This window comes from Ictalurus punctatus, chromosome 14 (assembly GCF_001660625.3).
Source record: "Ictalurus punctatus breed USDA103 chromosome 14, Coco_2.0, whole genome shotgun sequence".
Lineage (NCBI taxonomy): Eukaryota > Metazoa > Chordata > Actinopteri > Siluriformes > Ictaluridae > Ictalurus > Ictalurus punctatus.
The window spans coordinates 7,939,998-7,952,420 of NC_030429.2; the positions used below are offsets into that span (position 1 = coordinate 7,939,998).

General features: G+C 42.1%; 1 protein-coding gene across 1 annotated transcript in view; it reads right to left on the reverse strand.

Moving 5' to 3' along the window:
• Window positions 1-11,757, reverse strand: part of gfra4b (GDNF family receptor alpha 4b) — a 79,186-nt gene extending 67,429 nt beyond the window's left edge. The window contains exon 1 of the mRNA XM_017484693.3: window positions 11,371-11,757. Within this exon, the coding sequence (XP_017340182.1) occupies window positions 11,371-11,413 (43 nt within the window). The 5' untranslated portion in view covers window positions 11,414-11,757. The remainder of the gene's footprint in view (window positions 1-11,370) is intronic.
• Between the last annotated feature and the right edge of the window lie 666 nt (window positions 11,758-12,423).

A 12,423-nucleotide genomic window follows, 5' to 3' on the forward strand; every position in this document is an offset into this window, starting at 1 on the left:
TGGCTCAAGTCAGGGTCTCAACCACAGCAAGAGAATGGCCCTTCCTTGTCAGGCTTATCCCAGGGCTCCCCGTCCCATTACTACTTGGGCAAGATTGGCCAAGGTTCCCCATGACCACCCTCCCTCAGCCCACCAACAACAGATGACACTGGAAGCCAACAGCTCCTCAACTGCAGGTCCGGTGGACCTACCTGGCCCATGGAGAGAGCTGCCTCAGGTGAGACACCCACACACACTAAGCCTGCTTTGTCTGTATTTCACCAGGTCACTTGAGAAGGAAATTTCAGGGTTACCTGGGGGCATGGAACACTCTGGAGAAGTTGAAGGACAGGTTCCTGTGCCCTTGTATGGATGTGACAGTCCGAGAGTTCTGCAGAAGGCACCACCAGTGTCAGTGGACTGAGCCCCGAAACCCAGCACCCGCCACCCTTATTCCTCTGCCCATTATTGGCGTCCCCTTTGAAAGGATTGGTGTGGACCACATAGGGCCACTGCTAAAATCCACCCAGGGTCATGAGTACATCCTGCTCATCATGGACTTTTCCACCAAGTACCCCGAGGTGCAGAAAGCCACCTCCTGCAACATCAGAAAAGGGCTCGTGCTCCTGTACAACCACATGGCGATCCCCAATGACATCTTGATAGACCAAGGTATGCCATTTGTGCGAAAGTTAATGATCGATCTTTGCCGGCTGTTGCAGGACAAGCACCTAAAGACATCCGTCTACCATCCTCAGACTGATGGCCTGGTGGAGAGGTTTAATCAGACCCTCAAGAGGATGTTGTGATGGGTGGTAGATGATGATGATAGGAACTGGGACCTCCTCCTGCCCTACATGCTCTTCGTCGTCTGAGAGGCCACCAAACATCCACCGGCTTCACCCCATTAGAGCTCCTCTTCAGATGACACCCCCGAGGACTGTTGGACATGGCCCTTCTGCTCCCTGGTAGAGTATATGCAGGAAATGAAGGAGCAAATTCACAGAGTAACATAAATCATTCAGGAGCATATGGAGGCCACCCAATGGGACCAGCAGAGGGTGTACAACCGACCAGCCCAGCCCACAGAGTTCCGGCCGGGTGACCAGGTGCTCCTTCTGCTCCCGAAAGCCTCCCGAACGGTCCTCAAGAGAGTTGGCCCAGTCAATTACCGACTGCAACAGCCCGGAAAGCATGCAGACTCCCCAACTGTACCACATTAATCTATTAAAAAATGGATTGAACCTGCCCCAGTGGTGTCTGAGTGCTCTCTGAGAGGACCTTACCCCATGCAGCACCAAGAGCTGACAAAGCGATTAGACCAGTTTGCCGACATCTTCGCATCCTCCCCCGGTCCATCCTCAACTTGATGCTCCATGATGGCATCATAGAGGAGTCCGCCAGCCACTGGTCTAGCCCCATCATCATAGTGCCAAAGCCTGATGGCAGTATCAGGTTCTGCAACAACTTCTGGAAGCTGAACCAGGTCTCAGACTTTGACAGCTACCCCCTTCACCAAGTGAATGACCTGGTGGAGAGGCTGTGGAGAGCCCATTTCATCTCTACCCTGCACCTAATCAAAGGATATTGGCAAGTGGCCCTAGCTCCTGAGGCCAAACCAAAGACTGCCTTCAGCACCGCCAGCAGCCACTGGCAGTACCGGATTCTCCCCTTTGGCCTCCACAGAGCCCCAGCGACGTTCCAGCTACTGATGGACATCGTCCTAAAACCACACTGGCCATTTGCAGCCACCTATCTGGATGATGTCATCACCCAGTCCTCCACCTGGTCAGATCACCTCCACGATCTGGAAGAAGTTTTGGGGAGCCTCTGAAAAACCAGGCAGATGGGTAACCCAAGGAAGTGCCATCTGGGGCTGACCAATGCACAGTACCTGGGGTACTGAATCAACCAGGGCCTCCTAAATCCTCAAGAGAACAAGACAGAGTCAGTGAACGAGTACCCCCAACCCACTTCAAAGAAACAGGTATGTGCCTTTTGTGGGTTATCAGGATACTACAGAAGATTCGTGCCTAACTTCTCCTCTCTAGCCCCCACCCGCTCAGACCTTACGAAAAAAGGACAGAGGACACGGAGTAGGCACTCTAAACCCACAAGCAGGCCTTCACCAGCTCCCCCATTCTACAGAACCCAGAGTTCGATATGCCCTTCACGGTCCACACTGACGCCTCTGTGTGCTCCTCGCACGACTGCCACCTGGGAGCTGAATGGACAGCTCCACTTCAGCACTGTGAATATTTTGGACAGCACAAAAGCACATGGCTGCGAGGCGAGGTAGCAGAAACACATGGCTAGCAATCAATAAGTGGAGTGGCAGCTGCTCACCATCCAGCAGATGCTGAGAGAGAATAAAAGGACCATGGCAGCACAGAGAGGAGAGAAACATCTCCGATATTGGTCATGTTGATATTCTTGTCCATATACAGTGCAGAAGCTGATGTAGAAGACGACAGCACCAATGAAGACACTCCCTGGCTCCGCTGCTCTCCCAGCTGATACCCGCTGCCTACACAACACTCTCTGGTTGCCGCCTCGAGCCTGTTCCAGCAAGTCCGCTCTCCCCACTACGGGAAGACCATGCTATGCACAGCCCTCACACTGGGACATCACACCCGCACTTTTCCCCTTCTTCCACATACAAAAATAAAAGCACCTCCTGTTTTGCCTCCACTCTGCCTTCGGTGTTCACCCTGCCACAGCCTTGTGTAGTCACATGGAAATAAAGTGTAACCTCCTGAGATGTCAGGTCTTGTAATGGTCAACAATAGAGTTTAATATGAGAAGTTATTTAATTTTTATCATTTAGTTAAATGACTCTGGCTCCATAAAAAAATACATTTGAGAATAAAATGTTCCAAGGTTTTTTCTTCATGTTTTAAACACAGATTAAATTAATGTTAGTATGCAATTACTGGAGGCTTTGCTGTACTGTGATAAACCATACGGTCTACAAGCCCCAAACGTGTGCACACACAATTACTATAGTCAAACATTCATTTTCCAAAGTCCCCACTGAACTTATTTTTCAATAGAAAACATAAGACACACACACACACACACACACACACACACACACACACACACACACACACACACACACACACACACATACACATACGCACACACGCACACACCTAAATCACATACCCATTCAGGTCAGATTACAGACCTCAGTGTTCGGAACACTCTGGAGGGGAATGTAGAGCAGTATATTCAATAGTTGAAATTGGCCTTATTTATAAATATTTCAGTAAAGGTGTGTGAAAATGTGTGTGTTTTCGTAGGCCAATCCGAACTAAAAAGTCCCAGTAATACTGATTTCGTTTCATACCTGTGTGCTATTTCTATGTTGATAAATGCAAATCACCCGAAATTTAGCAAGCTCATTCACAGCACAACTCATTCACACTTAGTGAAACCCACAAATGTCTCAAAAAGAAGAAGATCCTAGAGAGCTGAGAATGACAATCGACTACTTTTCACTATTAACAATAAAAGAGCACCTCTTAAACATGGCATGGACTGAATCTTTCTGTAATGCACCTTATCCATTGTATTGCATCGGCTGGCGTAGACACAATTGACAATTCCACCATTTGCAGGGTGCCATTACTTTTCTCCTTATTGAATACCTAGTATTGTTTGTCTTTATTTATGGATTTGCTTTCTTTCAAGTCATTAATGTTAAAACGTTTACTAAATTCATATGTGCAATTGGAATAAAAATGCAATAAGAATAAACTTAACGTATATAGTATTGCAGTAGATTTGGGTTGATTGATAATAGCATCAGGGAATCGCTGATAGATTCCAACTATCACAATGGTTATCATGACAATTTAAATGTCTGATCAATTGTGTTGTATCATGTTATATGTGTTTCCTTTTAGCTTATTATGTACAGTGAGGGAAAAAAGTATTTGATCCCCTGCTGATTTTGTACGTTTGCCCACTGACAAAGAAATGATCATTCTATAATTTTAATGGTAGATTTATTTGAACAGTGAGAGACAGAATAACAACAAAGAAATCCAGAAAAACGCATGTCAAAAATGTTATAAATTGATTTGCATTTTAATGAGGGAAATATGTATTTGACCCCTCTGCAAATCATGACTTGGTACTTGGTGGCAAAACCCTTGTTGGCAATAACAGAGGTCAGACGTTTCTTGTAGTTGGCCACCAGGTTTGCACACATCTCAGGAGGGATTTTGTCCCACTGCTCTTTGCAGATCTTCTCCAAGTCATTAAGGTTTCGAGGCTGACGTTTAGCAACTCGAACCTTCAGCTCCCTCCACAGATTTTCTATGGGATTAAGGTCTGGAGACTGGCTAGGCCACTCCAGGACCTTAATGTGCTTCTTCTTGAGCCACTCCTTTGTTGCCTTGGTCGTGTGTTTTGGGTCATTGTCATGCTGGAATACCCATCCACGACCCATTTTCAATGCCCTGGCTGAGGGAAGGAGGTTCTCACCCAAGATTTGACGGTACATGGCCACGTCCATCGTCCCTTTGATGCGGTGAAGTTGTCCTGTCCCCTTAGCAGAGAAACACCCCCAAAGCATAATGTTTCCACCTCCATGTTTGATGTTGGGGTTGGCGTTCTTGGGGTCATAGGCAGCATTCCTCGTCCTCCAAACACGGCGAGTTGAGTTGATGCCAAAGAGCTCCATTTTGGTCTCATCTGACCACAACACTTTCACCCAGTTGTCCTCTGAATCACTGAAATGTTCACTGGCAAACTTCAGACGGGCATGTTTTCTTGAGCAGGGGGACCTTGCGGGTGCTGCAGGATTTCAGTCCTTCACGGCGCAGTGTCTTACCAATTGTTGTCTTGGTGACTATGGTCCCAGCTGCCTTGAGATCATTGACAAGATCCTCCCGTGTAGTTCTGGGCTGATTCCTCACTGTTCTTATGATCGTTGCAATTCCACGAGGTGAGATCTTGCATGGAGCCCCAGGCCAAGGGAGATTGACAGTTCTTTTGTGTTTCTTCCATTTGTGAATCGCACCAACTGTTGTCACCTTCTCACCAAGCTGCTTGGCAATGGTCTTGTAGCCCATTCCAGACTTGTGTAGGTCTACAATCTTGTCCCTGACATCCTTGGAGAGCTCTTTGGTCTTGGCCATGGTGGAGAGTTTGGAATCTGATTGATTGATTGCTTCTGTGGACAGGTGTCTTTTATAAAGGTAACAAGCTGAGATTAGGAGCACTCCCTTTAAGAGTGTGCTCCTAATCTCAGCTCGTTACCTGTATAAAAGACACCTGGGAGCCAGAAATCTTTCTGATTGAGAGGGGGTCAAATACTTATTTCCCTCATTAAAATGCAAATCAATTTATAACATTTTTGACATGCGTTTTTCTGGATTTTTTTTGTTGTTATTCTGTCTCTCACTGTTCAAATAAACCTGCCATTAAAATTGTAGACTGATCATTTCTTTGTCAGTGGGCAAACGTACAAAATCAGGATCAAATACTTTTTTCCCTCACTGTATATTATGCAAACCTTAATAACCTGTTGTCTGACTTTGGATCTGAGCAACAAAACATCTGTCTCTGATGCATCTTAGCTTCCCTTGTCCATGCTGCCAAAGAAATAAAGCTGTGAATGTCTTTGCTTGCAAAAAGTGAACAGGGGATTAAATTGAGAAAAATGAAACAACGTCTACGTTTACACGCACATCAAAATATTGTCTTAATTTGATTTGCAATTGGATTGCGGCGTTTACATGACTCAACACTAATTAGAATATTTCCAAATTCCAATTAAAATCTGATATATATGATGTGCATGTAAATGTAGTCAGTGTGGTGTATATATTTTTTTCTTTCCATGTTATAATGAGCTTACTTAGAGCTAATAACTCATTAGGTTATTAGCTATTTCCAGCTTCAGTTTTGCAGCACTGCTGACCTTGTTACTGGCTAATTTAAAAAAAAAAAAAGTATTACAAAACACCGCCTATATGCAAATGCTAGAATCTAGCAGCTACAGTCAACTTGTAAACACCTTCTTTTTTTTTAGCTGCAATGAGGTAACAGCATGTATGTCTGGCCACGCCCCCTTTTTTGCTTCCTCGGTGTCACTACATCCTACACCCATCCAAAGCCACTGTGATACTACTGTAAATCTGTTATAGTTAGGGGGCACGATAGAATGAGGGCATCTTGTACATGATCTCACAAGCCTAGCAGTAACTCATTGCCAGTTATACAATTCAAAATTGTTCAAGTTTCACATTAGTGAGTCTCCTTGTACGTAAATTGATGAGCTCTCATAGAACACAAACGTTTTTACAAACTAACTGGATCTTCATGAACACCACATTTCTTGTGTAAATTTTTTTTACAGTTTGATAAATGTGAGCAAAAACTAGGAACACTATAGCTACAGTAAAAAGGCATGAGACTAAATCCTGATTGGACACACCTTATTAAACCTGTTACCTAATTAAGACCCAAGTTGGCTGATTTATGATCAGATTTGTTTATTGGACATCTACTCAAGGGCATATCCACAATTTATTTGGACATTATTACCACAGTGACATTCAAAGTTTCCCATTATAATAAAGGTGATCAGAAACAGCTGAGTGGTTTTTTTCTTGCAATATGCACAGGAAAGCAATGTGCATAATTTAAGATTCCTCTCAGCTCCTTGGAGTTTGAGTCTCTCCCATCTGGCTGACGTTTTTACATTCCAAGGACCAGAAGGGACATATATAAAAGTCTCTTTGTTCACCACATTGTCCAGGTGTTGAATAGCTATAGCTAAGACATTTGAATACTGAGTACACTATTGTGATGCTGCTTGACTACTGATTTGCACTACAAAATGCTTTGTATGGTTGTAATATGTGCTTTATGTCTTTTTAATGTATGGAGAAGTCAAAGACAAACTTTCACTAACTTGGGTAATAGTTAGTCAGTCTATCTGTCTGTCTATCATCATTACTGCTCCCTTACAGAGAAATGGTAAAAACAATAAAAGGTAACATTTCATAAAATTTCATATTTACATAAGTGACTAAATTAATTATTAAAACCAAAGTAGTATTTTTAGTATTCTAGTTTGTTTTGTTTTTTTTGTTTTTTTAAATAAATGCAAACACACTGTCACCCAAGATTATCATCATTTTTCTCTGTATCCAGAAGCTTAATTTTTGCCTTTCATAGAACATAAGGTTGCAAACATGTAAAATCTTTTTGTCAGCCATTACTGACAGGAAAACTAAACAGCTTTCAACATAAGAATTACAGGTGGTTTTTGACCTGCATACATTTGATAAAGGAATATTTAAAATATATATACAGTATCTCACAAAAGTGAGTACACCCCTCACATTTTTGTAAATATTTGATTATATCGTTTAATGTGAAAACAGTGAAGAAATGACACTTTGCTACAATGTAAAGGAGTGAGTGTACAGCTTGTATAACAGTGTAAATTTGCTGTCCCCTCAAAATAACTCAACACGCAGCCATTAATGTCTAAACCACTGGCAACAAATGTGAGTACACCCCTAAGTGAAAATGTCCAGATTGGGCCCAAGTGTCAATATTTTGTGTGGCCACCATTATTTTCAAGCACTGCCTTAACCCTCTTGGGCATGGAGTTCACCAGAGCTTCACAGGTTGCCACTGGAGTCCTCTTCCACTCCTCCATGACGACATCACGGAGCTCGTGGATGTTAGAGACCTTGTGCTCCTCCACCTTCCATTTGAGGATGCCCCACAGATGCTCAATAGGGTTTAGTCCATCACCTTCACCCTCAGCTTCTTTAGCAAGGAAGTGGTCATCTTGGAGGCGTGTTTGGGGTCATTATCATGCTGGAATACTGCCCTGCAGCCCAGTCTCCAAAGGGAGGGGATCATGCTCTGCTTCAGTATGTCACAGTACAGTTACCTCAGAGAACTGTAGCTCCCCAGTGCCGGCAGAACTCATGCAGCCCCAGACTATGACACTCCCACCACCACTTGACTGTCGGCAAGACACACTTGTCTTTGTACTCCTCACCTGGTTGCTGCCACACACGCTTGAGAGTATCTGAACCAAATAAGTTTTTCTTGGTCTCATCAGACCACAGGACATGGTTCCAGTAATCCATGTCCTTAGTCTGCTTGTCTTCAGCAAACTGTTTGCTGTCTTTCTTGTGCATCATCTTTAGAAGAGGCTTCCTTCTGGGACAACAGCCATGCAGACCAATTTGATGCAGTGTGCGGCATATGGTCTGAGCACTGACAGGCTGACCCCCCACCCCTTCAATCTCTGCAGCAATGCTGGCAGCACTTATACATCTATTTCCCAAAGACAACCTCTGGATATGACGCTGAGCACGTGCACTCAACTTCTTTGGTCGACCATGGCGAGGCCTGTTCTGAGTGGAACCTGTCCTGTTAAACTGCTGTATGGTCTTGGCTACCATGCTGCAGCTCAGTGTCAGGGTCTTGGCAATCTTCTTATAGCCTAGGCCATCTTTATGTAGAGCAACAATTCTTTTTTTCAGATCCTCAGAGAGTTCTTTGCCATGAGGTGCCATGTTGAACTTCCAGTGACCAGTATGAGGGAGTGTGAGAGCAATGACACCAAATTTAACACACCTGCTCCCCATTCACACCTGAGACCTTGTAAAACTAACAAGTCACATGACACCGGGGAAGGAAAATGCCTAACTGGGCCCAATTTGGACATTTTCAGTTAGGGGTGTACTCACTTTTGTTGTCAGCAGTTTAGACATTAATGTGGTGAGTTATTTTGAGGGGACAGCAAATTTACACTGTTACATAAGGTGTACACTCACTACTTTACATTGTAGCAAAGTGTCATTTCTTCACTGTTTTCACATTAAACGATATAATCAAATATTTACAAAAATGTGAGGGGTGTACTCACTTTTGTGAGATACTGTATATATATTTTAAATATTCCTTTATCAAACGTATGCAGGTCAAAAACCACCTGTAATTCTTATGTTGAAAGCTGTTTAGTTTTCCTGTCAGTAATGGCTGACAAAAAGATTTTACATGTTTGCAACGTTATGTTCTATGAAAGGCAAAAATGAAGTTTCTGGTTACAGAGAAAAATTATGATAATCTTGGGTGACAGTGTGTTTTTGTTTAAAAAATTTATTTAAAAAAAAAGTGTGTACTCACTTTTGTGAGATACTGTATGTATATATATATATATATATATATGTGTGTGTGTGTGTGTGTGTGTGTAGGTAGGTAGGTAGTTAAAGACACCATTAAACACAATGGTACCATAATAAGAAGTTTCAAAAGTCTTGAAGAGTGCCAGAAATTGGACCCAAAAGCATGCTGAATACTCCCCTTAAGAGCTAGATGCCATTCTGGCAAACCAGGAAGTATACTCAATTACAGATCCCCAAAAACGAGCACTGAATGGTAAAGAAAATTACCTAACACAATGTTTAATAAGAACTAAGTTACAAAATAGCTTTTCTTTTATCTGTTATTTGGATATGTAAGTGCTCATATTTCAGTTTTGTGAAACTGATGTGTGTGTGTGTGTGTGTGTGTGTGTGTGTGTGTGTGTGTGTGTGTGTGTGTGTGTGTGTGTGTGTGTGTGTATGTGCAATAAAGTCAAAGTCAGTTTGTACAGTTTAGCTGATTCTTGAGTTTGTTTCAAAGTTTCTAAATCAACTACTATACATAATAGCAATCTGTTTGAAATGGTTGCAGGAAATAAATACCTGCAAAACTCTGCATGTAAAATTCAACAAGCATCATTACAACTACAATTGGAATCATGTGTCAGACATTTTTCACCATGAACACCATCAGCACATTTAACCAGAAACAAAAAAAACAACAACAATGAAGAGCACCCAGCCTTACTGTAAAATAACATTGATGCTATGGAGCTGTTTTGCAGCTAGTTGACAGGAGCTCTTGTATATGTTCTGAGGTTTTAACACAAAACAGAAAATGTTACTGCCTCTCTGAGGAGATTAATGTCACCACACATCTTTCAAAAAGAAGATGAGCTCAAACATACATTTAAATCAACACAGGAACACAAAATCAATGTTTGGCAATGACCATCTCAGTCACTCATTCTCAATTAACTGAAATCCTGTGGATTGAATATGCACAGACCTGAGAATATAAATGAACTTGTAATGTTCTGCATGGAGGAGGCTTCAAGGTCCTCCACAAGTGTCTCCAATCATGTTATACAACAAAGAAAGAAGCTCAGTGCTGTTAATGATTCTTACTAAAAAAAATTATGATGGAGCTGATCATTTGAGCGCAATGATATGCAGAGTAAATTGCATTATTTTAGAAACTTGTTTGGAGAAAAAAGAAAAAGCTGAGCTGAAATACATGTTAAACTATACAGCATCTCTGTGTGCAAAACCTCAAAACCTTACTCACTGAATATGTCATTCTTTGAATATTTTTGAGTGCCAATAATTCTGGAGTCGACTATATCTATCTACTATAGTTATCTGTCCATAAATGCACTATTATTATTATTATTATTATTATTATTATTATTATTATTATTATTATTATTATTCACATCTATTATCTCGCTATTTGTTCATCTATCATATATGACACAAAGCTATTTCACAAAACTTGTTTCCTATATAATCAGTTCAGAAATCAGTAAGGGTGCCAATAATTCTGGAGTCAACTATATCTATCTACTATAGCTATCTGTCCACCAACTCACTATATTATTATTATTATTATTATCATCATCATCATCATTATTCACCTCATCTATCTATCTATCTATCTATCTATATATCAATCGTGTATGACACAAAGCTGTCAGAAAACTTGTTTCCTATATATTATCAAATCAGATGAGAAATCATTAACGGTGCCAATAATTCTGGAGTCGACTCTGTCTACTATATCTGTCCATCAATTCACCATACTATTATTATTATTATTATTATTATTATTATTATTACTATTATTATTGTTGTTATTATTATTATTATTATTATTATTATTATTATTATTGTTATTATTGTTGTTGTTGTTGTTGTTGTTGTAACCTATCTATCCATCTATCTATCTATCTTAAAGGATTTTTATTACTGTAATTTAACAGTCCAGCTACAATCATAAACTTGTTTTCTAATAAATGACTTCCCTTAACCTCTCGGACACATTTAAATCTCATTTGCAAAATGATTATTTAAAGAAACGAGTTCAGGATTATTTGCGTTGACATTAACATTTGTGGTGCATCTCGCCATCACATGAGCAACCATCCTGAACTATATACGATGTGTGTGTGTGTGTGTGTGTGTGTGTGTGTGTGTGTTTCAGGTGCTGGACTTTGTTCGTATCGTGGTTATTTCTACAGAAAGCGCTCGCGCCACTCACCTGAGAACAGCAGCTGCATGAAGCACAAGCCCGTCAGGTCCATTCTCTGTGGCTTCACTGAGGATCTCTAATCCTCATATATGTCCCGCTCATATATAATCACGACACCGGCTGAAGTCCGACTGGCTTCAGATTAGAAACAGACTGGAGCCGCTCCGGAGTCCGAGCGCTTCGAAGCAGACGCACGCGACTCTCTGACGGAATAAGATTGCAGAGTTGCACAGGTTTACTGAAAGTTCCCCATGCTGGGGTTTAAAAAGAACTCTTAATGATACACAGAGCCACAAACGAGGCGAATCTCATACTGTCAGCACATCACAGCTGCAACGCCGTCAAACTCATCACAGAGAGAGAGAGAGCGAGAGAGAGAGAGAGAGAGAGAGCAAGCAGAGTGTGTGTAAGAGAGAGTGAGAGAGAGAGAGAACGCAAGCAGAGTGTGTGTGAGAGAGAGAGTGAGGGAGAGAGAGAAAGAGAGAGAGAGAGAGCTAAGCAGAGTGTGTGTGTGAGAGAGAGAGTAAGCAGAGTGTGTGAGAGAGTGAGAGAGAGAGCATAAGCAGAGTGTGTGTGAGAGAGAGAGAGCAAGCAGAGTGTGTGAGAGTGAGACAGTAAGCAGAGTGTGTGTGTGTGTGAGAGAGAGAGAGAGAGAGAGAGAGAGAGAGTATGTGAGTGAGAGAGAGAGAGAGCATAAGCAGAGTGTGTGTGAGAGAGAGAGCAAGCAGAGTGTGTGAGAGAGTGAGAGAGAGAGAGCATAAGCAGAGTGAGTGTGTGAGAGAGAGAGAGCAAGCAAAGTGTGTGTGTGAGAGAGAGAGAGAGAGAGAGAGAGAGAGCAAGCAGTGTGTGAGAGAGTGAGAGATAGAGAGTGTGAGAGAGAGAGAGAGAGAGAGAGAGAGAGAGAGCATAAGCAGAGTATGTGAGAGAGTGAGAGCTCGAGAGACAGAAAGCGTGTGTGACTGCAGGGAGAGAAAGTAAGACAGGTGTAGCAAGTTTAGACGAAAACTGCAAATTTTTTGAAAGTGGCCCTGAAATCATAATAGGTGTTTCAGGGCTTTTTGT